This window comes from Nestor notabilis, unplaced genomic scaffold, assembly GCF_000696875.1.
Source record: "Nestor notabilis isolate BGI_N333 unplaced genomic scaffold, ASM69687v1 scaffold4765, whole genome shotgun sequence".
Taxonomy (NCBI): Eukaryota; Metazoa; Chordata; class Aves; order Psittaciformes; family Psittacidae; genus Nestor; species Nestor notabilis.
Genome location: NW_009929653.1, coordinates 64169 through 91597, shown reverse-complemented (window position 1 = coordinate 91597; position 27429 = coordinate 64169). Strand labels below are relative to the sequence as shown.

The following is a 27429-nucleotide window of genomic DNA, read 5'->3' as shown; positions in this document are numbered from 1 at the left end:
ATGATGGTTTCATACCCAGTTCTGCTTGGTGTACAAAGAGTGATGCAGTGCGTTCACCATGTGCGTGCCAGTTTGAGCCTCTAGTTGTACAAGTAAGGATCTTTATATATAACTGAGAATCCAGACCTGAAGGCTGAACTCCTCATTTCCCCAAAAATGAGCTTTATCTTCAGTCTTCTTTTTTTTACATTCTCTGGATCATTCAGCTGCTGTGGTATTGGAAGTACCCAAGTTCTGAGTTGACTGCCAGGAAAGGCTAATGAGAAGAGACATTGCAACACATTCTGGGGTTTCTCTACTATCCTTCCCTTCCAGTAGTGACTCATTGATCGAACAGCACTGCTTTTAGCTCACTGTGATCCCTAAGTGTGCCTCATCTCCAGCATCTACACAGGCTTACAACATCAGCTCTGAACAAGGCCCTCTTGCATAGCCATGCATTGTGTGGCTGCCACAAGACAGGGCTGGCTCATAAAACATCTCTTTATGTACTTTATTACTTAAACTCTTTTATTTGCCTGCAGGAGCCCTTTAACAAAATCACATTGAATTGACTTTCTCACACCAAATCAAATCTCCCTGGTCCCAGTTCAGTTGTCTTTGTCAATATGTATTTTATAAATGGAGTGAATTAACAGATGCTGTTGGAACAGAACTGCTGGGGTAGCGTTTATGTTTTTACTGCTCTCTCTGGGCAGATGAGTTGTGTAGGAGTGTAATACAGGTATCTTGGGATGAAAGTTATGTTCTTCATTTCAGTATATATGTATTGTTAACATTTTTTTTCCTTAAATATATATATTTAGAAAACCTTTCTATCCCTCTTTTTAAAATGTGTTTAGGCTATAGTGCTCTATCATTTACACCATTCTTCATGAGAATGGGTCAGGATGACATTTTTTTGGCTATTATAGAAGAAAACTGTTTTTTTCATGGCTTACAGGTTTTCTGTAAGGACTTTATGCTGTAAGCCAGCATACAGCTGAACACAAATGCAGGTTTGAGAGATGAATTAGCACCATAGTTGAAATGAGATCATATTCTTTTGCATTAAGCATAGAGTAGGTTATGGTTCCTTATTATATTGTATACATCATGCTCAATAGGTTTTTCTTAATTTCTTAGAGTAATTCAGCCTTGCTAAATACATCATGAAAACACACAAGCCAGGCTCAAAAATCTACCAGCTCCGTATCCCTATTATTATAATAATTCTAATGGAAAAAATACATTAAAACATAATTTACTTATCATTGGCAAATACATAAGTAGAACTTTGCAAGATTATGGTAACTGGAAATCTGATCTCAATGTCTAGAAAGGGAAGAGGTATCAGGGGTGGCTTTATGCAAAAGCTGAAGCGCTTCTGCAGCTCGTTTTGGTAGGCGGCAATGAATGCCGTGTTAAAAATATAATGACCATTTAAAGCTTTTTGGGGGGAGTTTTAGTTCCTGGAAAAAAGTCATACAGGAAAAACATGGTCACTAAAAGTGCAAACCTTGTGCACAGCCTTATTTTGTTGCACAACCAGTTTGAAAAGCAGCATATGTCTGCCCAATCTAGACCCAGGTTTGCACTGAATGTTGTTTTAAGGGCTTTAATCATAGATCGTTTTCTTGTGCCATTATATACCTTTTTTTCAGAGTCTATCCTGCAAAAAGAGATGTCTTGTTCATCTCACATTACTCTTTTAATTTCCAGGTTCTTAGGTTTTCTTTTTCGTCCCTTGTTGGCCTAATTTAGTGGGGTGACCATAGAGACATCTACTGGCAAAGGCTGGCAGTGATGCCATTGTATACACGCATCCTGAGCCCCACTGCTGCGCTGTGGTTATCCAGAGTTGTCCATTTCTGTCTATAAGGGATAATGTCAAAATAAAACACTCTTGGATTTTCTCTTAAATCAAAAAAAAAAAAAAAAAAAATAAAGCTAGTAAAATGCCACAATCCTGACATCCCATCCTTATGCTTTGTACTGTTGTGGTTCCTGATCTGTAATAGTTGCAATACCCACGTGTAAGCCAAGGATTTTTGGAGTAGTTTGCAATGTACACTGGCTCTGTATTTTGTTGATCCTCTATTTTGGCTCCAAAAGCAAAGCCTTTTAATACTCATTTTTTCCCTTTTGAAAGCATTGGTTTTGCAGATTTACTAAATTAGTAATTCATCACTCAGCTATGTTTGTAAATTTTTTCAGTTGCTCGGGATGAGCATGAAATAATTGTTGACAGAAATCACTGTTAGCAGGAAGTGTCTTTTCCAGCCCATGGATTTTCTTTTTGCTGTAATGCATTACGTGCCTATGAAACATAAACATATAAAACACGACAGACACATTCCAGCTGATTTATAAACAAACAGTTTGTATTTTTGTATTTTGCTGAATTCAGCAAGGGTTTATAGGAATTTCTGGATCCTTAAGCAATTGAATAAAGTGATTGTTAGAAGGCAAATCAATCCATCAATATTATACGGTCCTATTTTGGGGTTGGGGTTTTTTTGAGCATATTTAAAATTGTACATTTGAGGTGTCAAGGTTCAGGAGTCAAGTGCTACATGTGATAAATTAAGCAAAGGTCAGAGGCTATGCAATGCAGTTTGAGAAGATTGTCTACCTCTGCCTTTGCAGCTCATTCATGCTGAAGTGATGCACTATGGGAATTACTACCAAACTCTGCTCTGCAACATCTGCTCTCCCTAAGTGAGTTAGTGCACGTCAGACATCTTTATGTCAGAATATTGCAGTGATGGATGCAGTCTTCAGAAAATGCTGCATAAAAATCTGGTGTGCCGTTCTGGCCATTAAGTGAAATTACTATTTAAATTAATGGCGCTGTCACAGTTTATCTGTGCAAGGAATGAACGCTGATTAGGGTATTAAGTAATTAGCAATTTATCACACTGGAACAAGGTTGATAATAATTAAAGAAGTAATGGTTTACCAAAGAAACTAGAAAGGGAGTCACTTCTTGTTATGTGAGTGAAATCTTGGCTGAAAAATTTAATTCAGTTAAACAAAGATGAGGTTCGCAGGGAAAGAATACAGCCTTGTTTGTTTCAATAGAAAAACAGTTCATTATCAGCATTTTAGTTTGCCTGTCAAAAGTCCCTTGGGGCTGAGTTGCTTATTAGTATTGAATTGAGTCATTTTCTGCATTAATTCTCTGCTTAAAATTGGTAGGATCCTAGGACAATTTGGAAAAAGGGTGTGATGAGGAGGAAATATTTACCTCTTGGAGAGCTGGTGAGCATGGTTTGATTGCTGTGAATAGAACCAGCCCTGAAAAAAGGGAAGGTATGCAAGTAACATCACCGTTTTCAGTCATTCCAATGACTGCAGTGAAATGCTCTGAATGCTTTATCAGGATCGTACCCTTAAAGAGTAACTTTCATTATGTATGACTTCCTAAGAGAGATTTGCTGCAATAAATGGCAGTGAGACAAGTGGCCACTTTTGCGTGTGTTTTAAATGCCTACATGCTAGAAAAATTATGTCAAAGACAAACTACTTTATAGACGTAACAGTATATTACAGCCCTGTTTTTTCGTGTGGTATCTTTCTAGTTGAATTAGTAACAACGCTGATTTCGTTGCCAGTTATGGAAGTGCTTGTAGCATTTGGTTCACAGTTAAAATATACCCCATTCTTTAAATTGTGTGTGGTTCAACACCAGTATTTCACAGGTGCAGAGCAATTCATGTGAATATCTCTATATATATATTAAAAAATGATCAGCTTTTAATTTTAAAATAAAATTATTAAAAGTAGAAGACAGCGGAATTAATTTTGGCAGCTTATCAAGTCCACTATAAAAATGCAAATTATATTTAGATATTAACTTCTCTCAGAATAGTTCTCTGTATTCGCTGTGGATATTTGGCAAGTCACCCATTCAGTTCTACATAGCTGGTATGAACCCTCACTTTAAAATCTACAATACGATGTGAAACATTCTGGAATGCTCAGATGCACTATTGGAAGACTGCCCAGGTGAGGGGGGGGGATGAATGAGACCTGACTGGAAAGTATATGGAGAAGCTTTCTCATTTTCCACATTTCTACAGGAAATTTTCAGCAACAGACTGTCTTCGCCCTGCTGTGCACAGCACCTTGCTATGGTACTGCATAGTAAAGGTTCTTCCGGAAGTTTAACAATGGTGTAAGTTGATTTTAGGAGATCCCTGTTTATTCCTCTAATTCTTGATTGTTTTCAATAGGTCTGGAAGTCAGGACTCTTGCTTCAGTCACCTCACGTTCGAATTTAATCTTGCTTTAGCTAAATCTGCGTAATTCCAGCTGCTGATGGTTTTATGCCAAGCCGTATTGCATTCTGAGCTTTCTCCTTTCTTATCTATTTATTTACTTACATTTCATATTCAGATATATATTTTTTTGTTTATTCATTTCAGGGATGTTCTGCTGTGGGCAGGAATACGTGAATAAATCAGATACCATATGCTGCTCAGGTTCCAGTGGTGAGTCCCTAGCTCATGTTAGAAAGAATGACCAAGTGCCAGTAAAATGCTGTGAGACTGAACTTATTCCAAAGAGCGAAGAATGCTGTAATGGAGTTGGATATAATCCTTTGAAATATGTTTGCTCTGACAAGATTTCAGCTGGAATGATGATGAAGGTAATTGATAGAAAATCTCTCGGTAGCTCTGATTTCACGACGGAAAGAGAAATACACTGTTCGTAACTATTTTTCTACAATAGGAATATAAAAACTCTTGTGTGCATTATTCATTTTCACATTACATCCATATTAATACCGAATGAGTTCACCATGATTGATGTTATTGCAATGAATTCTAAAGGAATTAATAATGATTAGCTGCCTCTGTGAAGTGTTGCCCGGCACTTCAGATTAGTACAACGGCTAAAAGCTGGCATACTAACAAGACTGACATGTATAGCCAGTTTCTGTTCTGTGACCACTGTTCCTGGTGATGTTCCTTAAGTGGAAATTAAAATTGAAGTGGCCAGTTCTGAAGTCTAAAAATGCTGTTACATTTCAATTTGGGCAGGCAGTATTACCATAAATAAAATAGTATTATATAAATAAAAATAAAACAATTTATATTGTCTTGATGGACTTAATCCTGATCCTATAGAAAACCACTGGCAATTTTGGCATACATTTCAGGAGTAGTGCGATAGGTGCCTAAATAACTTTTAGCAACAATGACAATGAGGGTGTTATATTTATGATACCTTTTGTGCCTAATGAATTATATAGTTTATTTTCACTCTGTTTTAACCCGTAAGTAAACTAAGCACTATAAAGGTTAATTCTACCTCTTCTAAGAGTGGCCAGTCATTATAGGTATCAGCATGAGACAATCTGGCCAAACTTTCAAACCTGTAAAGCCTTGCAACTCCAGTTGAATTCAATAAAAATCTTCAGGAGTTAGCATCCTGCTGTTACACCTACACTGTGAAAATATTGTTAACTGTTAGTACAATTTTTGTTTAAGAAGATGAACATTACAAAGGATGGAAACCGTGGTTTTGTATATGTTTGTAATTTCATACAGAGACAGGGAGAAAGTGGATGAGAGCGAAAGAAAGAGGGTTGGGTATTGTGAATTATACAATATGGAAATCAGGTAGGTATTGTAGAAGTAAGAAGAAAGCCAGACCTCATCCTGCCACATACAGGTGTTTCTGTGCCGTTTTCATTCATCTCCTAAGTTAATACAGAAATATTTTGTCCATCTTCTCCTTTTCGTGTCAAGGTTTTCATGTCATTTCATTTTCAGACTGAATAATTTTCTCCTAGAGAAAATCCGAGTGTTGTGATGAGTCAGCTACAGTTCCCCCATGCACTGTATTAGTAGTTCATGAAAGGCAAGAATAGGTTAATGAATTCTGGTAGACAACATGCAAGAGCCATGCCTCAGGTATAACATATAAACAAAGACAGCACTCTGTATTTCACTTACCCGCAGTAGAAAAGAGATTGCAGTGCTAGCGTTCTGATATGAGTAAATTTACTAATGTTGAAAGGTTCGCTATTCTGAGACATAATCTGGAGCTACTTTATATGTGAATCCAATCCATCTATATCCTACATCCTATATTGATATTTATGCCAATGTAATTTTTGTGAAAGTGCCAAGTTTGGGAAATTCAATGAGCGGAAGTTCATAATCAGCTAAAAAACTAATTTCAAAAGGTAAATTAACAAAGCATTGGATATAATCTGCTTGGTTTTCCTTCAAAAGTTTGTGGCCCAATGGGCAGAAATATTTGTTGCAAATATTGCAGTACATTTCTTCCTTCAGCAACCTGTATTTTATGGGAATTATTGCTCTCTTGCTTATGGTTTGGCAAAAATACTATTTCATGAATTTTAACGGAACCTTCTGGATGTTCAATGTGTTTTTCTGTTTCTGTGAATTGTTCTCTATGGGTTAAATTTTATATCTGCGTCAACGTTTGCAGAAGTCGTCTCATTGCAGCAAAACTGCTGTTTAAGAAGGATGTGGTAGAAGACATGATTTATATAGCCCATGGATAGAGTCCTCTGCCTCGAAGGCTGCCAAAGAATTGCACAGAGCCCTCTTGTGTACTTGGCAAGCTGCATGAGGGGCTGGGAATTATCTACTGATTTGCCACAGGATATTGGCCTTTGCCGTAGCAGAATGTGCAAAATCTTGGATAAAATCCTGTTCTCACTTGATTCTAGACTCTTCTGTTTTCAACAAACCCAATCACTGGGACTTCCAGTGGTCAAAATTTGTGATGTTTTCATCCAAGGACCTTACAGAAGAAATCTGTTTCTTTTAGGCAGGATTATAAAAGCACTAATGATCAAAGATGGTAGACAGACCAAAGGCTGAGAGGGTCTCCCATATGCTAGAAATATTTGTATGTTGTGTAAAGACAGAGAAATACTAATGGAAGCATTTCTAAAGAAAGAAAGATGCAGTAAACATATTAAAATCAAATGTGTGTTCCTTAGGTAAAAGAAGAATGCAAGGCTAATATTCTTTGCCCTTTGTCTATGGAGGCAAGAGCATATTGTGGGAAGTGTGACTTTGATCCCAGGGAGAGTATCTGTGTGTGGATAAAAGGTTCACAGAGTGCTACAGAGAAGGAGATAAAAGAAGGTGTGTGTCCAGCTGAAGAGGAGGCTGTCTACACAGGAAGCCCAAACCAGTATTCGTTTACAGGTAAGGAAAAGTGTCATGTCAGGTTGGTGATTTGCTGATGTGTTTAATTCACTCTGGAGAAAAAGATGTCCTGAATGCTATCAGGTATTCTAACTAAAAGTGAAGCAATTGTGGAGAAGTAGCATTCTTTAAGAATTAATCTGTGAATCAGGACAGAATCTTCAGGGAAGTGATATGAGTAGTAAGTTTAGTGAATACCTAAGGTCTAAACCTGCTTTCACAAAAGTTGATAGAAGCATTACTAGATCAGAAAATGGCCCCAACTAAAGGAACAACTTCGGTATCTGTCTTTAAACACAGAGGTAGTCCCATAGGCACAGGGGGAAAAAAAGAAAGATTATTTTGTATTTTGATAAGACTGAGATGATCCGTATGTAACTTTCTTTTTCCAGACCTGAACCTCGAACCTTTTATCACATATGAGTACAGGGTGGCTGCTTGGAATAGCTATGGAAGAGGTTTCAGTGAAATCAGCAGAGCTGTCACTAAGCAAGATGTGCCACAGGGTGTAAGTCCACCAAAATGGACCAAAGTGGATAACCGGGAAGACATGATACTGCTAAACTGGGAGGAACCACTTCAACCAAACGGTATTGATGCATGTTAAAACCAGAGTATGTTCTATTTGACTGACAGAGTTCCAAAATCACAAAATGTATCTTAATTAATCACTGGCACTGACATGTGAGTATTCCTAAAATTCTGCAAGAAGAATTTTCGGTAGGTTGATATGCTTTTCATTGCAAGTAAGAGCAGAGTCTACCTTCACAGCAGGCAATTTAGTAAGTTTCTAAGAAGTGCCAGAAGTCTCTTTTGAGAACAGCAGATATGATCAGAAAATCACAATCATGTTACAAAATATTTGGGGGCTTGGAGGTGGGGGTGGTGATACACGTGTTTCTTTCAGGAGATACTGCTTATGATTTTCAAATACTGAGAAAACTTGGAAGACCTCTCAATAAAAATGGAGATCTTCTGAGATGCTGATGTAGAGGTTGAGGAAAGTAGCTGGTAATTGACATTAGCTGCTTAAGCAGGATGATTGTTACAGTGGTCACCTGGATACTTCATTTAATATCTCACATGCGCAGAGTATTGTAATATACCATCACACAGGATTTCTCAGCTGACAAAAGGGAGCATATTCTTTCTGCAATAGGTCTTATTATTCACTACATCATTCTCCGAAATGGAATCGAGCATTTTAGAGGAACAGAAATGAGCTTCACCGACACAAGTGGTGTCCAGCCATACCAAGAATATTCATACCAGCTGCGGGCCTGCACTGTTGCTGGCTGCACAGACAGCAGCAAGGTTAGTGAATTGGTCTTTATGGAACTGGTGCCAGAATTTAATCAGCCAGTGTGGTAACATAAAAATGCTTTTGGAAAGGTGTAATTTGAAGACATGCTGATTATTGAGTGAGTAAGTGAGTGAGATAAGTAACATCAATAATCTTACTTGGATTCATCTACTGACAGGTGATTATTTGGAACCTAAGGTTGATACAAGCAAACAGCAGAAGAAAGCAGTATCTCAGTCTCCTGGCAAAGATGAAATTGCACTGTAGGAACTGATGTTTGTTAGAGAGAAAGCTGTACATGGTAGAATAGAGTAAGGGATATTAAAATGCACTTTCTCTAGGGCTTAAAACTAAGTCTTTGCTTCTCATTAGGAGGTCTATAGCCTCTTCCTCCTTGCTATTTTTTTAGTTTAACCGCTTTAGCTCTAGTTTATTCATTTGTTCAACAACCTTATTTTGAGCATCCTTCCATCATATTACCCTTCACTGGCTTTCCATGTCTACACCTGCTTTGGACTGTACACTTCCTACACTTCCTTCACCTACCTCTGCTTCAGTTTTGAGCAGACACGATCCCTTCCCTCCTTTTGTCACTTCTTCCTTGCCTGCTGCATCACTTTAAATCACAGATGCCTTTCACCACCATTACTATTTAGCCAGCTCTAGTTTCTATTCTACAAAGTACCTGCCTTATTCATCATCTGGAAAAACTATTTCTTAAGCGACCTCTTTTTCACAAGAATATCCTTGCCTCTATGAATGTTTAGGACTGCAAGTGGTCTAGGGTCTGTGGGACAGAGGCGAGGAAAAATGACTGTGCTTTGTAATTATAGTATCTATGGGATATTATATATATATGTGGGGTTTTCCATGTGTTTAAATGTTTGTCTTATTGGTGCAAGTCTCAGCCAAAGTATAAGAAAAGGAGCACTGATGCAGAGGAATGGAGATAGGCACATAGTCCTCTACGTGCATGCAGAGCTGTGGTCTGGAAGCTATATAGGCACAGTTGCTGCAACCATTGGCCTGAGCTAATATATCCTGCTTATTTCACTTCCCTGTAATTAAGGAGTTTACTATTGCAAACACTGAAGTCTGCAAGTAGGGACTGATTCCAATAAATGCACTAGGACAATATATTATAGAGGGCATATTTTATATTTACAGCATAATATAAATACTTTATGGTGGTAATAACAGAAAAAGAAAAGTGATTCTCAAAGAGAAAAAGGTCTAACACTTATTAAACCAGTGTAATTTGGAAACGCTTCTGTAGGAGATGGTAGAGATGTGTCAAAAATTAGTTTTTTCCTTTTCCTTCTGTTTTTTGGGGGGTTTTGTTTTGTTTTGGTTTTTTTTTTTTTTAATAGAAAGAGATTAACAAGTGCAAAGTTATCCTATCATTCAAAATCTCTGGTTTTCTTCCAAAAATATGGACTTGCAAATAACTACAACAGAGTTCAGATTGCATGGGGTAGATGGAGGCTCAGCCCCATGTTTACTGGTGCTTAAAATACATGAAATCAGGCAGTTAAAATGCAGAGACACTGACAAACCATATGGAAGAGAGTTATCAAGAGTTTTGAAGCAACACAGTTTTTGTTGTTTCGCCCTGTGCTATGTGCTGCAGCTAAAACGTGGTGAACCCGTTGTGATAAATTGTAGACATAGACTTATGTAATGTATTCAAGGTCAGATTTCATTGTGAAAAAGGAGGAAAAAAGTAACTGGTTCTCCAGACCCTTGGTAATGGTATGCCAGCCCAAACAACATTTTAAAACAAAAGTGACATTCTCATTGATCATGGTATCTAGTGTACTATTACATTAAATTGCTGTTTAATTCATATGTCTTCAGGTAGTTGCAGTCACTGTCCAAGGAGTCCCAGAGAGTGTTCAGCCGCCAGACGTCAGTGCTTTGAACTCAACAGCATTGCATTTAAGCTGGATTGCACCCAGGAAACCAAATGGTATCATCAGGGAGTACCAGATCAGTCAATATATACACTGCTGCTGCAAACAGAATGCAGCACACAGTATCAGGTAAGGAGGCAGAGCTCTCAGGCAGGCTAATGTCCTGTCCTTAAGATATAAGACAGTATTAATATGTTAAAAATGTTACTTGTCAGTAACTTCTAAGATAAATCTATCCAGCTAGATTCAAGATGCATGCTTTGTGTTGTGTTTGAGGTCTCAGACAGTCTGTGTAGGCTTCCCACCCCTTCACACAGGTTCAACTCTCTCTTTTACCATCATTAATGTGCAGTAATGCAGTTGAAGTCACCAGTGCTGCTCTGAATGTGCAGCAGTGTAGGAACAAGGAGGATGCAGTACTTTATGCCTGAGATAATGAAAAGGAAAGGAAGACAGAAAGGGAAAGATCCTGGGTTCTGTTTATAATCATATATTGCTTACAGCCATCTTCTAAATACTTAGAGAAATTTCACTTGTGTGTGTATCTGAAAAAAGTTTTAGTTGAGGGATTTTGGGGGAAGGTTTGACTCAGTCCTCAAATGTATTATTTTCACATATCCAATTCTTACTTATATTTGAATGTTACACTGAACCAACATTATTAGAAATGTTTCTGTCAAACCCAAAGCGTTCTGAACTATCATTTTTCACTCTGACCTCAGGCTGCTCATCAGATTTTTGTGTCTTTGATTTTTAGGAATTCATAAATACATTAATTTTTCCTTCACCCCCCTCCCCCCCCACCCCCATTAGGAAACTTAGAGATTTATATGTTATACACACCAGAAGATAGCCACCCAAAGAGCAGAAGTTGACTTAGGGCACATAAAACCTATCAGGCATATATGGCACTCTCAACCACCCCTCAAAGCACAAGCCCTGAGTGCATCCTGTAGTGCTTTAAAAGACATCATCTTTGCTGTAGTCACTCACAGAGGAGAAAAGGATTGCTGTTCCTCTTTGACAGATCATGCTTAAGTGTGAAATTCATCATCAATATATTATTCCTGTGTCCATATTCAGTGCTTCTGGACATGAGATATTAACTAGACTATGCCAGTGTTTTAGAATTGCTCTTGTAAGTTTATACTGTAAAGAAGACCTACCAAGAAGGAATGATCTATCAAACCCATTGAAAAATGCTTCTTGTGCTCCCACATCCTTCCCAAAAGGCAGCTGTATCTCCAGAGTAAGTGAGATTTTAATGCAAACAGTACCAGCTGGAAGGAAGAGGAAATGAAATCACCATCTGAGAAAAAGGAATCATTTTAACTTTTGTGTGCCTGTTCCATTAAACCACTGTCCAATGCTGCCATGTTAAGACAGGAGTGAAATAAACCATCATTCTTCCTGACAGTCGTAATCAAATCTTGTGCTGTTTTCTACAGGAGCTTACTTGGGTAATAATGTGGAAATCATGGCAGTGATTTAGCAATGTGGATAATTATCGCTCTCTAAATTAAAAGAATAAGATAAAACAATCAAATTTATTTCACGCATAATCTCAAATATTTGAACTGTTGTCTTTTTCCCTGTGGATGTATGTTTTGATTTTCTCATCTTCCTTCTTTTCCTTCTCTCTCCCCACCCCCTCCCAAAAGGGTCTGCTTTTCCCTGAGCAACAGTTGAACATTAATGAAGCTGTAGCATTGGTATTTCTTGAGACTTTGAATCTAGCGTCTTGCAAATAACAGACGAGGAGGCTAGCACCTTGCCACTGCACCATTGTCTTGCTGCTTATTTTTAATTACATCAAAGCTTTGGAAACATGATCCCACAAATGCTTTGTGGGAATAGCGGTGAATGTGCTCATCATGTGAAATCCATAAATTGCTTATAATCCTCTCAAGATGTTAAAAAAAGCATTAAGTAATTGAAGACAGGAAGTCCTCAGTTAATTATTTAGAGGTGTTATCAATGCTTTAAGCAAACTGAAGCATTTTCTGCTATCTCACTGAGTTGAATGCCACTGGGACCTAGGGGCAGCAGCCATCATCTTCTCATATTCTCTAATGCAAACAGCACATGGCAGCTTGTCAATAAAAGACCTTTTTATATCATTTATTACTGAACACTTCCACTACCCTGTACAGAACAATTTGGATGACAGTTATGGCATTGTTTCACTTTGTGTTACTACTACTTTACAAATGGGCCTGCTAATGCTTTGCAGTAGGGCCAGGCAGAGGGTAAGAGTGAAGAAAATAATTAGGGGAATTGTAAAAGAAAGGTAAGAGTGCCCTCTTCAGCAGAAGAAGGTGGATTTATAGCAAAGATTCTCCTCAACTGCCCCTTTTTAATACAGTAAAAATAACATCTTGAATAAGAGACTTTATTTGTAGGATCAGTCACCTTTAGGTAAAAGCTGAGCAAGACTATTGATGTTTATCTTAGTAAAAGAAACACTATTAACAAATACTTTATGACTGAATGGTTTGAAGTTCTTTCATCTGAACATATTCTCTGTTTCAGGGTAGTGAAAATTAAGAGATGCAGAAATATTGTCACTGGTCAACTCTGTCTCCATGCAGCACTGATTTCGTTGGTAATATTTATCTAAAGGAAACTCTTAGGGGTGGAGGGATTGTGTGAGGCTGTGGTCAGCAATCTGACATCCTCCTGAGTAAAATTCCCACGGTGGGACCCAGGAGCATTATTCTGGGAACTGATTACTGACACTGCTGGAGCCATACCCACAAATAGAGACAAACAGTATCAGAAGGAATTGATCTGACTAGTAGAAAAATGCGTTCTTAAAGAAAATCCCACTCTTTCACAGCCTTTTGGGCAATGACAAATGTTGCAATAACAAAATAGACTGCTAAATTAAAAATAAAAAAAGTAAAAAAGTAAAAAACCATAAACGCACAATAATAAACCACAAAAGAAAAGAAGTATCCTCTGGTGAACAATCAAGCAGCGAAATTGGAAAAGCAAAATGCTGTTTATGTTTCAAGATTATCTTACTTGTTATTTTTATTATTAATCACATACGTAGATTTGCACAGAGCTTTCCAAAGCATGCATAACACAAGGCATTTAATGCAAAGCTTTAATAATCTAGATAAAAATCTGCTGTGACTGCTCTATGTATGACAAGAGGTTTCGGGTATCAGAATTTCACCAATAAATTCAGTGAAACCATGTGCTCTTTTTTAATGCCCATTTTTCTCTTTAAAATGTAGTTGTAAATGAGTATTGCTTTATTATGCATGTTTCCTTTAAAAGTGAACATGACTCCCTTTAGGGGAATTCAAGTAATTTGTTGCCACAGTAATCTTTTCTATCCTGAAATGTTAAATACTTGGCTTTCCTCCATGCCTTTGCCTCTCTCTAGTCTGCAACTGTCATTTTCTCCCTTCTTACTTTTATACACAATGTTCAGATGATTTTTCTTCTCTTCCAGTTCATGATTAGGTTACAGCCAGGGCTGTCCCTCTGGGTCATCTCTTTATCTTCTCTCCTTCATGTCTTGTTCAGTTTGTTAAGCAGCCTGCATGTCTTCTATTCAGTATTTTGCTTTTCTATGTAATTGTTTCTTATTCTTTCTATTTGTTCATAATATATTCTAATTAAAAAAATCTTCATACTGGCTATTAGCAAGCATTTGTTTATAAACAAAGATCTCGCCCAGACTTTCTATCTTGTCACAGAATTGCATTGTTCTTGAAGCAATTACAGTAAGGCACACGGGCTACATCAAAAGTACCTTATTAAGGTCACAAAGCCATGCACTTAAAAATCGACTTGTATAATACATTTGAATTGACCTGTATAATTTTAATTCAGCCTCTTTCACACCAGCAGTCACCATTCAACAACAGTGTAGTTATTTGTATACAGAGTTACTGTCTCATTCAGTCCACAAGCTGTGCCTCTTCTGGATAGGAATGAGATGGAAAACAACTCCAAACCAAATCAAACCAAAACACTCTTGTATGTAGGACTGCTCCCTCAGCTTTTGCTGTGCTTGGTAAGTTTATTCCTTCTGGAAGTCTCAGTGTACATGGGCCTAAGTCTGTATCTGCCCAGAGCTAAATTTCCTTTCTGCTTGGCAGAAGTCGGGGAGGCACATGATCTTAAGGTGCTTTCCAACCCTAATTATTCTATGATTCAATGAATATGGAGCACAGTGAGGGAGGCAACCAAGATGGTGCCAACTCAGAGGGTTAGAATGTGGATCACGGAGGGGCTGGAGGCATTGGCTGTCAAAAGGAAGAAAGGAGAAGGGGCAGTGTCCGGGAGGTGCCCAAGTGGCAGCACGCAGGGCAGTGTGTTAACCCATCAGCTCTCTGTCAAGCTGCTGCCTGCCTCCCTGCGGCCATCCCCACTCCTGCCTATGGTCCAGAACCCCATTTCAGCCCATCTTGGAGATGTGCTGGCCTTGACACAGCTCTGCCCTGCCCAGCTTTGGGACCATATCCTGGCCCAGCACCATCCTTAGGGAAGCGCTTGGGCTGGGACTGCCCCAACTGGGAAGTCTCATGAGTCCTGTGGGATGACAGATTAGAAAGCTACAAGCAAGTGGACAGTGGCACAGCATGGAGGAGAGGCCATCTCTGGATCAAGGAAGCTGGCTGATGTTGTCCAGGGCATTCATATCTGCTCAGGTTGCGGTACTGAGGAAGGCACATCTTGTCTTGTTCATTTTCTGGACATCCTGCCTGAAACCTGGGGCCTGAATTTCCTGAGCTCTTGGAGCTGCAGCTGAAGGCACCAGTTGTGCTCAAAGTTTTGCATAAGACCAGATACTCTGACAGCCACGTCCCAGGCATCCCAAATGACCTCCTGGCAGGTCCAGGGAAGTTTTTGTTTCTCAGTGTCTTTGAGTCAGCATCGTGTTTCTGAGAGAGAAATCTTTTGTCCTTTCTTTTTTATTGTTATTCTTCTGGTACTTCATGAAGCCCTTTGCAATTCTCAGCTTGTGGTTTTAGTAAAGCAACTGTATGTTCTAGGGCCTGACACTACAAAAATATTCCTGAATTACATAAAATTAGGCAAGCCAGAGACCATGGGAACACGTCTTGAAGGGAATATTAGATAGGACTGTGCCACAAAGCCTGTATACAGAGGGGGTCAGTTCTGTATCATACAACATATCATATGTATCATAAAACATCCTAATGCTGGGATTTCCTAGTTTGAGAGTTCAGTTTTGAAACCTTAATATTTTCACAGGTTTTGTGTATAATTTGCTTCTTGCTGTTCTGTTTGTCCCTTCTTCATTCAGGAACAGGAGCAGTTTTTTAATGTATTATGAAGTGTTAACGAAAGGATCCTTGAAAGCATTCGAGAGATTTCAGTGTCTGTGCCTTGTAATGTCATTTTTAAGATCAACTTTGAGGAATACCCGAAAGAGTAGCTTGGCAAAGACTCTGTACCCTGGGCACGAGCATGCTCTGTGTGGCAGTTGGATCAGCAGTTAAAGCTGAGCTCTGAGGCATTCACAATAGGCTCACAGGGGTCTTAAGTGTAAGAAGCCTCTAACGGGGTGTGCAGAAATGGCTACTTTGAAAGCTTAGTGTCTTAGCCAAATTTTTGGTGAGGAGTCCTAAAGTCAAATTCTTAAGCTACAGGCAACTTTATGTGAAGCCTGAAGTCATGGACACAGAGCACAAGGGTGCCTGAAAATTTCTGAGGAAAGGTCAAAGCAATATATTCTCTTTTAGTCTCATTGGAGGACATGCAGCATAGAAGATTCGAGCTGCAAATAATCATTTTGAAGAAATTACCAGCAACTGGAATTAGTGTCTTGTAGTGGGGAGGGCTTGGTTGTCAGTCCTGCTTCTAATTGCTTTATAGCATTTATAGTACAATCTTGTAATAAATAGGAAAAAACAGGGGGAAAAAAATGAACAGATAGAATTTGGGAACTGGGTAAATTATCAGATGCTAATCTGGGCTGAGATCTAGACTGTTGTTACTACGCTGCAAGTGCCATCTAACTTATTTGTTTTGAAGCTAATTCCAATATATCTATATGAGGGGCATCTGTAGATCCATTGCAGCATAGACACACATTCAAACTAATTTTTTTGTCAGGTCTTTTAAACTAGTAGAGGATATGCATATATAAAATTAGCAAGAATACACTATTTCAGTATTACTCAGACGTAAAATAAGAATGGTTCACATTTTATTTGCTAAAAATATTCTATGTTAACTTTAAGTCCAGTAACTTTCTGTGTAGTGACACAATTCTTGGGATGCCCGATGTCAGCATCTCAGTCTAACGTGTGTTTGCTCTTTCTAGGTCTGCAGCCATACACTAATTACAGCTTCATGCTTACTGCATGCACATCTGCTGGGTGTGCTTCCAGCCAGCCACTTTCAGGTCAAACTTTACAAGCTGCTCCTCATGGTAAGGGACAAGTACATTCTTACAGAACTGCAAAGAGATGGTCATGTTCAGATGCTTTAGCAAGATGCAAAAATCCACTTTCATCCGTCAAGCTATCGTGTATAAATTGACACAAGAGAAAATCCATCTCTCTTCGAGTTTTTGTATCTTAACACACTCTTTATCCTGACTGCCTAGCGTGGCATTTCTACTTGCTTTCTGAGATGATTTTCCTAAGTTAATCTTTAAGTTAGCAAGGTTAGAATTATTAGATGCATATTTGTTAAAACACAAAAAAATATGCAGAGACAACTGGGTGTATAAAGGCTGCAGCCTTTGGCCTTGTTCTCCATTAAGCTGTACCTTGACTTGTTGGTTGCATTTGATATAGGGTAAATAGAGAAAGTGTGTTAAATTCTGTCTCTGGCAATGTTTTATGCTTTCCTTACGTTGCTGAAAGCAACAGTACGAACTGTGGGAAAGGGAAAAAATCCCAAACCCTTTATGTTTCTGTCAAATTAAAATAGTGTCATTGTGATGTTAATAGGGATATGGCCAAAGCCTCATCATATCATAGTCAGCTCAACAGAAGCAGAGATCTACTGGAGTGAACCAAAGAAACCCAACGGACTCATTACTCAGTATCGATTACTTCGTGATGGAGAACAGATTTTCCTGGGTGGCAGTACAGACTTGAATTTCACAGATGTTAACCTGCAGCCTAACAGGAGGTAAGGCATGTTAAAGAGCTCTGGTAACATATGAAAGGAGTTCAAAATACATGTGTGTGTGTTTGTGAAATGTACAAGAGAGAAGTCACTCTTTTAACAGGAGAAAAATGTTTCACAGCATTACTTAATTACTGGAAAAATTGTTAGGACACATTTAGGAGGCTTCCAAATGTTGGAAAGCCGTTATCAAAGGACTTTCCTTTCCTTTTCTGAGAATAGGCCATTCTGATTCAAAGAGGAGAGGCTTTTTTTTCCCTTGGGTAGTTGGTTGTTGGTGCCTCATTGATTGTTTTTTCCTCTCATGGAATAGACTTCAGTCTTTACATGACATACAGCGCTGCACGTTGTTTATAATGTTTCTGTGCATATGGGACGTATTGGCTCAAATAGTACTGGTATTTTTAAAGATGTCTTTCTGACATTGATTTTGACACTTTTTTGAGCCAATACTTCTCTCTGTGTAAGCTGATGTGAATTTTAGCATTACAATGATTATGATACGTAAAGATTTAGTTTTCTCACTTTAAGAAAACTTAAAGGTAAAAAGCTGTCCTAATGCAGTATTTGTAATACTCTCTGTATAGTCTAGTCTCTTTAAATTGGTGAAAATGGAAATGTTCCATTACTGATAATGCCTAAAGCTTCTAACCATAGTGTCTACTGATCTTTTTGTGTTTGCGCAGATATGTTTACCAGCTGGAAGCCAGCACTTGGGGTGGCAGCAACACTAGTGATAAATATGTTATACAAACACCAGTAGGAACACCAGAGGAAATTCGTGTCCCATATAATGTCACAGTAATTGATGCATATTCCATATTTCTAGCTTGGGATGTGCCAGGTAAAAACGTATTTTTATGTAGTAATTTGTAGCAAAATGAAAGCACGGAAAAATGAGTATATTCAGGCAGGCAGCTGAACCACTCTGCTATTTTTATTCTTCATATTTGGTTTTAGTGTTTGCGTGATTTAAATAACCAGTATTTAAAGCTGCTCTTTCCTAGATACATTTTAGTAATATTGACCTATATACTTGACATGGGTGTTGTGAGGATTAGCTGATCAAAAATCATATGTTCATTTGATCTTGTAAACTATTATTGGGTACAAGTATTAAGGGGAAAACAAGCCACAATTACACTGAAAATAAGTTTTCTCTTCTGTTCAGACTAACTTGAGTTATCAACAGGGAAACCTGCCAGACCTTAGGGTTGGTGTTGTCTTGATAGCTATCTTGGCAATTAAAATGTGCAGTTGTCCTGCAGATATGCAGCGTTGGGCTCCTTTAACAGAAGGTGTCAGAGTGTGGCATGGAGATCTTGTGCTAGCTTTGACTTGATTGAGTACATTTTATTCACCTGAGCACCGCAGTGTTTTGTGGATGTGTTACCTTACAGGAGGGTGGGTCAGCAAAGGCCTTCTTCACTTAATATCTCCAGGTTGTCTTGGCCAGCTACACATGTAAGCTAAGAAGGAATAACTGAATAATAGTATCTTTTTATGTAAGAGACTGTGCTCTGTTTCATTAATATAGATCATAGCTTAAGGGATCAGTGTACTTTACTGATGTTATAAAAACGACATGCTGTAGTTATTGAGGGATAATGAGAGCATTGTAAATGAACAATTTTCTGTCTAGCGTAGTTCATCCCCAGCAAGGTGTTCTCCACTTTCTCGATATTGGGGTTTTTTTAGCTAAAATGACGTCAATTTCCTTTAGAAACTTCGGATGTTTGCATGTTGCAAGAACAATATATGTTTTATTAATGAATTTAGGGAAGTTTTTAATGTCTCTTCTTCCAGTCACAGTAGAGTCAATTGGCATTAAAAATAAAGTCACCTAGAAAAAGCATTTTGCCTTCCAGGCTGGGATCGTAAGTATTATGGCAGTGCTTAGCAGCATTCACCCTACCCATTTAAGCAATGATTAATAAATCTATAATACCCTGAGCTGTCAATCTTTTAGTTTTCAGAAGCACAAAATCCATTATAGAAATGCTATAATATATGAAAAAGATTAAAATCTTAAATTAAACTTTTCTCCCTACTGCCTGAAAGGATTTAGAACCCAGCAGAAGGGAGGTGAATTCAAATGGCATATAATCTACAGTTGGCTTTATTGGAAAGTGACTCATGCTGTATGATTGTTTTGATAATAAATATAATTTAAGGTGGAAAATATTCAGCAACATTATAAATAAATTTAGAACATAAGAATGTACTGGAATAGCATAGGCTTGTGGAGAGTGGGGTGTTTCCCAGAAAAGCTTGTCCTTGTTGTTCTAGACCTTTTCTTTTCCAGCTGCTGAAATTCCTGTTACTCGTAGTAGGTTACAAGTGTGAGGAGAATCAGGCTCTGTGTAGTACATTTGCTTATGTTGTGAATACGATTGTGCATACACAGTTCATGTATTCCTGAAACCACACAATTAGAGGAGTAAGGAGGAGGCTGGACGTTATGGCCTTGTAGAGGATGCAGGCTTGATGTATTCACATGGCTGTAGGAATCATTCTCCTCAGTCAGGGGAAGACACATGTATTTCTTCCCAGGTACTGGGACGCACCTTGAAGTGTTATCTCACTTTCCTGGATATTTGGTGACTCAGTCCCTTCCTCTCTGCCTTCTTGTTCTGGGGCAAATTATTGAAGTATGAGTAAGAGATTGGTTTTCATGCAGTGCCCTCTTGGGTAGACAGGAAAGCAAAACTTGTTATTCATTTTATTATAGCACCTCAGAGCTACTGGCTGATCTTACAGGAATGGAGAGTATTAACAGCAGATAAATGTTACTAAAGAAATAATAAATATTGCTAGTGCTACAAATAAACCCTGTGTGCAGAAGCATAGATATGTACAGAAGCTAGGGAATTCATTCTTGACCCTTCATATCCCAGTCTAATGCTTATTCTGAGGTCTTTGTGTTCTTAGTGCTCTTTTTCCCCAAGAGGGAGACTGTAGGGGATGCAGGTTCTGATCTTGTGGAATGGCTTACATCCCGTTAAGAGGTCCTATGGATGCAGATATCTGGGGCCACATGCATCCCCCACTTGGTAGTATTAGGCTAGACTCTACAACTTTTTATCCTTATTCATGTCATTGTGCACGGAGTAATTTTGTTTTCCTGATCTATTTTTTTCTGGGTATGAATCCATATTTCAAAATAAGCTATATTGAGATAATGTAGGTTTCCCTTACAAACTCAGAATGCAACATTCATTATAAGGATTGTCAGGCTTGGCAGTCACTCTTGGATGAGACATTTGTTTTAATTGGAAGTGTCTCCATGGAAAAAAGTGCTTTTTATTAACCAGTTTTGATGAGACGGCAGTTGGTCATAGTGTCTTCCTGCCTGTAGATATCAGGTACACTTTAGCATTCTATCTTCTTATCTGCTGTAATAAATTTGGATCAAATAATCACCCTCAGGATTAATTATGGGCATCATATTACACAGACCTTCCTTTTGGATGGCTTTAATTATAATGTTTCAACTTCTGTAATTTATCTAAACCTTGTGACTTTATAGATATATAACATTTCAAAACTCCTGACTTAGCTAAATAGCAAGGTGGCCAAGTAGTGGTTAAAGTGATGGATTCGGAGAAAATATTTGACACACCTCACTCACTATGGAAAATAGGACTTTATTTTCTGAAATAGGTATCCCATTATCTTGTGTTGCGTTGCCTCAGTGCACAGACCTCAAAGGTACGGTACATTTCACTGATAACGCTACAGAAGGATATGTTACAATTATTATGGAACGACTGTTAGTGCCATGGATAGAGGCAGAAAAGCTGAATGGAAAAAGAAAACCCCAGCACATAATTCTCCCAAGGCATATCCATAAATGTTATTGATAGGTAGGCAGGTAGCCATCCTGCCTTTCAACTGGTCCTCACTGGGGGCCTGATTCTTCTAGATGACTCCAATTGCTGCTGGTGATACCATGAAGGCTGTACGTGCTCGAAAGAGGATCCTGCCCTCTGCTCCTAGGTGACTTCCTTCATATGTTAAGGATCATCTGATTGAAATGTCTTCCTTCCTCATGTTGTACCACTCTTCTTCTTCATCCACCTTTGGGTTTGCTTATCAATGAGAATGAAAGTTGTGTGACATGTCTGGATTCTTACTTTATTCATGAGATCAAATTTGGTATTTAATGACATTTATTTGTCTCCTAGCTTCACCCAGCTAAGCTTTTGTTCTTTTATTGGTGGCCTTTCAAATTGTTCTGACTTTTGCTAAGCCAGTGTTACATTTCCTCATTTTTGTTTTCTCATGTAAATGGTTGTTTGCTCCACAACGCTGTAGGACAAGCTTTTCAAGCTCGGTGTCCAAAGTTCTGCATCTTGAAACAAGTCAGCATCTCTAGCTGCTGCTATATTCAGAGCCTTGCTGGGAATACTTGATAGAACCAGAATGAGATAGCTGGATATTTGAAGCTTAAAGTAAATACTTAATGTAAGGCAGCCAAATAGATTGTTTTGTTTTGTGAAGTTAAATATTAAAATATACCTTTACTCTTACTTGTTTTTAAATAAAAGATATTACATTATTATTTTAGTGTTTGTTTACTGTAAGTGAAAGAGTTCAACTATTTTCCTCTAATTGTGCTTGGGTTTCACACCATAATAAACAACGTTTCAGTAGTTGACTTCAAACAGATTTTGTGTTACCAGTCTGTAAAACAGACTGGATTTTTTTCCTCAATTCCAAGCATCTGCTGCTGCAAATTCTATTTTGACCTACCCTAGTTTTGAAGTACACAGAGCCATCAAACCTAATTTGCAGGGTTTTGCACAGAATTGGCCATTAAACGTTATCCAAATATGCCCACAAAAAAGCAAGGTTTAGTTTGATTGACTTGTCCCATTGCAAAATGTACACCTGCTGTGAAATGCAGTCACAGGGAAAAAAAAGTGGAATAATTTAACTTTTTTATTTGTAAAGATAATCAGGGTTTTTCTGATTACATCTTAACTTCATAAATGTTAAATAACCTATCAGCATCTAGTTGTTGTAAATTATGAAAAAGAGTATTGCTGGGAATATTAACCAACTAAATCCTTGTTCTTTAGCGAACATGAAAATGTGTTATGGCAGGTTGTCATTGTGCTCGTGGTAACTTTGACACCAAATAACAAAACTGCCATTTGCACTTAGGGTAAATTGGTTCATTTGTGCTTTTACGGCTCCTTTTATTCTGACATAAATTTATGAACTCTGGAACTAACCAAGTCGTGTGGTTTCCCAGCTGACTTTAACAAATATGCCCATTTCGTTTCCCTCAGTCATCAGAGCACACGAGGTAGTAGTTTCAGACTGACTGCAGATGCTGAAAGCTATCGTGGAAGAAAGAGGGGTTTTGCCAGCTTCTGTGTTGTATAAGTATGTATTTTTTCTCTTTCAGATTACAAAGAGATCCTTTGATCTAAGCATTTGATTAATTACATCAAAGTGTAGAAGGATTTCCATTGAATATTAGAATTTTTCAGGGTGTTTACTTGATTTCATTTACAATTTCCTGTTCATTTGTTGAGAATATTTTTCCTCCTGAGCATATTCAGTCTTGGTATAATTCCTAATACATTGCAACATCTAGAATATTACGATTTTGGGGGTTTGGTTTGGTTTCATTTGGCTTATTTTTCATTTCTGCTGAGATAGGGATGAATGTTGGACATGGACAGGTCAATCATTTTGAAATAAGTGTCTTCTGCTGCATGTTGATGGCTGGATTCAGCTGTCCTTGTTTGTATTTAATCTTCCTTGGGAAATCAAGCATTCTGAATAGTTCCAGTTTCAAAGGTTTCTGGTGAATTTTGCCTAGAAATGCCCTGATCAGATGCACAAAAGTGAACTATGTGTCACTTTAATAAGGTAGTGAGGTTTTCAAGCTGAAATATCTGGTCTGTTGTCAGGACTGGAGAAGAAGGGGACCTTAACAAGGAGATTAAAAAAAAAGGTTTCTATTTGACATGCTTTTTACCACATCAAGCTCTTACTTTCAGATCTTCTGTTATGAACTTGGCAGTGCTGGGTTACTGGTTAGACTTGATGATTTTAAAGGTCTTTTCCAACCTAAACGATTCTATGAGTCCTTTAAAGGCACTCCAGTTATAGCAAAACAACAACAAAAGGTAGTTTAGATGTAGTAATACATCTTTAACTACTGGTACCATTACACAATGCACACTCAAATGCACTCTTCCAAAGCATTTTATCTTCCATATATCACAGCCAGAAATTAGTTTTCTTTTTTAGCAGAAGCCATCTACTTCAAGATCATCTCCCAGAGGTTTACTCTGTAACATCCTGTGTGACTTTAAAAGTTGCATTTCTGCTGATCCATTCTTAATGATTAGTTCTTGGTGTTTTTCTTGAACCTTTTGCATTGAAAAAGGAAAATTTTGCAGTGGGATTTTTGCACTTTCCATCTCCTTCTCCCTTCCTCTCTTCCAATGACTAATATCAGCATCTTTGTTCTGTTCCTGTAAGCTGAGCAGTTGAGTAAGATTGAAGTCATGCCTCCGCTTCAGGGCTTTTTCTTCTCAGATTTTTTTTAGTGTCATGGCATTTCCTTTGTCTACCATCTACTGAGGCAGCAGCATCTTCTTTCTTTGGGATTTTTATGTCCTCTTTCTCTTCTGAGAATTGTAAAAACTTGGTATTTCAAAGATTTTTCTGATCTTCCAAAGCGCGTTGGTTATTTATAGTACACAAATAAACTTGAAATCTCTCTGATTTCTTATAAACCTTTTATTTTTTCTTTAGTTAATGTGCATAATCACATATATAATTAGCCAAAAAAAAGACATCTAAAAGATGCACAACAGTGGGGAAAAAGTTGTCTTTGTAGCTTCAGGGTAATAGTGTCAATGTAATTACTTTATTAGAGAAGGGTGAAAACCGCAATTAGGAATGGAAAGATTCTTGAGATCTGGACAAGTCTCAGAACTGTTCATAGGCATCTGGTTCTTGGTCAAAACACAAAGCTGTCTCTGTGATGGCTAAAGTAGGTGATGTATGAAAGCGGGATGTGCTCTTACTCATCAGACACATTGACTCATTTCAGAAAGGTACCTTCTCTGCTTTATTCTTTCTTAAGATTGTACTTTACATGACTGCAGAATGGAGGAAACACACTTAACAGACACTCTTCTTTGGGTGTTCTCTTGGGCTTATGAAATTGCTGCTGACTGCATAGAACAGTCAATAGTGGACCAAAAAATTAATTAGCCTACAGCTCATTTCCTAATAACAAAACCAAAACTACAAAACAAAATAAAAACCCCTCCACAAACCCTCAAGAAGTCATGGGAGGAAACAAGGAAAGATCCAGGAACCTGTGCCAATCATTCTAAGGTGATGGCTTATGGCTTAGCTTGTTCTCATAAAGAAACTGCTTTTTCAGCTTTTCAACATAACTGAAAAATTAGGAATTGACAGCAGTGGAAGAGGAATGATGGAGAAAATGTCTGAATTACAACAAAATAGTAAAAATTGAGGGTTTTTTCTTCAACAGAAACTAACCTGTTTTTATATCATTTGAAACAGTATGTTTCTTGGTTCAAGCCAGTATATTGTTCTTTACTGGTAAAGCAGGCTAAAAACTTACACTCAGCTACCACTGCTGGGCTGAAAAGGGATATACTGAATGGTTGCAATTTGCTTTTTTGATCATATGCTTCTCTATTCAAGCAGCGGTGCTTAGCAGCTATTGCCCCTCCAGAATAAAGAAATAAAAGCTGCCTGGTTCCCAGTCATAAGGTCATTTTTCCTGGAAGTAGCAATTGCAACACAAGCATTGACTGAACTGAATTTAGATTTTTAAGTAAGAACTGTAATGTCTGCCTTCCAGTTGTGATCTGCAAATGGATCTGTTTCAGTTTATATTTAGATGGCTGTGGTTTCAAAAAGAGGCAGTAGGTAAAACCTCCAGAGGGGGCTTACATTTAAAATTGCATATGATCAATGCCTTTTTGAAGTTGTCCTGCACTGTTGTTAGTATCTCAGGTAATCACTGGCTGTTCTCTGTGTCACAACAGGGATATTCATTATCAATGTGCCTTTGGAATACAACATCTTACTGAATGCGAGCAGTCCCTCTCTACTAGTGAAGCCAGTAGGACGCGCACATTTTGCTCTCGTCGATGGCCTGGATCCCTACACCCTATATGAGATAAGAATACAAGCATGCCAGAATGGTAAGATGATTTTCAAAGCCTCACCTCCGTGACTGGGAAGGGAATGGAGATTTTTCCAGACAGGCTCAGCTCATCAAAACAGATAAAATCCTATTCCTACATTGGAGTTCAGTGTTTACCTAGTATAAAGAAAGCCTAGTGCCGAATGAAGCATTAAATATTTCTCCACATTATGTCATGAATATTTTAAATGGCGGTTTAAAAAATGTATTTTAGGTAATATGTGCCATTTTATTGTAAGTTCTTCACAAATAGCTTAACGATTTTGAGAAATATGCATACAGAACAAAATCAGTTCTGTAACTGTTCACCAGCAAGAAGTGGTATCATAAAGACAAGAGAGAAGAGCCCAAATATTATGAAATTCCTTGCCTTTAATGGAAAATTTCAAAATCCTATCGAAATAAATCTTCCTAAAATGACACTTTAGAACCAATTCTCTCCTCCCCTGCACTGGTGAAAATCAGCAGTAATTACTCAGTGAAACCACAGTAATTTAAATGAGTTTTTAATAATGTAATGAGGCACCATTTCTTTGGAGATTCTTTACTTGACATTCATTTGCTTTTGCTGTACATTTTGTTGAGGAAGAACTCTCATCCCTGAGCAAACTTCTGGTTTTGTAGGTGGGTGTGGAGTGGGTGGCCAAACATATGCAAGAACTGCTGAAGCACCACCTAGAGAACTGAGCCCACCTATCGTTAAAGCAATGGGATCTGCACTCATAGAAGTGAAATGGGCACCACCTAAGAAACCAAACGGCATTATTACTAACTACTTTATTTACAGGTAAATACTTTCATCACCTCAGATTCTTAGCCTCATTGAACTGTTCATTTCTTTATTCCTTGACATACTAGGAAGTGAAAAAAAGTGTAGAAGTATATGATAAAGTGTGTATCACATTTCAGATGCTAAGGTAAGATCCTCATCTAGGAATGGACAAGTTGAGAATAAGAGCTGAGGCAAGAATCATCTTCCTGATCTACAAATGACAAAAAGCAGGTGAAAATATGTTTTCAATAGTTCAAAGAGACAGACAAATATTAAAAGATAGATACTCTCACTGTGTTTACCCCAACTGCTAGGTACATTCTTCAGTCCTCTCTGATAGACAGTTGAGAATGTTGGAATGGAGACAGGAGTAATTCACCATTTCTGAGATTTTTAAAAGGTATCTAGGTTCCTAATACAGATCAGTTTCCCAAGATAAATTATGTTTCTGTTTGTAAGTCATTTGGAGTGTGGCAACAGTGCATCTATTTATGTTGCTTAGTGTTTGTATTCAGCTGCCCTATCTAGGTAGTTGATTGACACATCCTCACTCCCTATGAGGAGCTTCATAAGCTCTGTGTGAGGATTTTTCTATATAGATAGCTGTGTTTAGGGAAGTATCAAAGTAGCAAAACACTGATGACTGCTGTGCCCTTTGACTCTTTTATAAAAGCTCCTGAATAGCTTCAGAAAGGCAGAGAATATAAAACTTAAGCCATGTATTGGAGAGGAACTTAAACTCTGAAGTTCCTGGTTTTCCCAGCTCTAAATATGTGGGCAAACACATGCTGGGATGAACCTAGAGTTTGGGATATTTTATTATATTAGAGCTGAGACTGAGAAGACAAGGAATTGAATTACCTTTTGAAATCAGCAGTGATAATTAATATAAATTCACTTTTGCCTTAAATACATTAGTA

At 38.0% G+C, this 27429-nt stretch overlaps 1 protein-coding gene across 1 annotated transcript in view; it reads left to right on the top strand.

Moving 5' to 3' along the window:
* LOC104406164 (usherin-like) overlaps positions 1–27429 on the top strand; it is a gene marked incomplete at its 5' end in the record, with an annotated part of 112204 nt that overhangs the window by 31575 nt on the left and 53200 nt on the right. The window contains 11 exon segments of the mRNA XM_010015079.1: positions 4410–4633; positions 6968–7178; positions 7571–7768; positions 8338–8492; positions 10339–10478; positions 10480–10523; positions 16708–16815; positions 17342–17525; positions 18209–18366; positions 25577–25735; positions 26362–26524. Coding sequence (XP_010013381.1) covers positions 4410–4633; positions 6968–7178; positions 7571–7768; positions 8338–8492; positions 10339–10478; positions 10480–10523; positions 16708–16815; positions 17342–17525; positions 18209–18366; positions 25577–25735; positions 26362–26524 — 1744 coding nt within the window.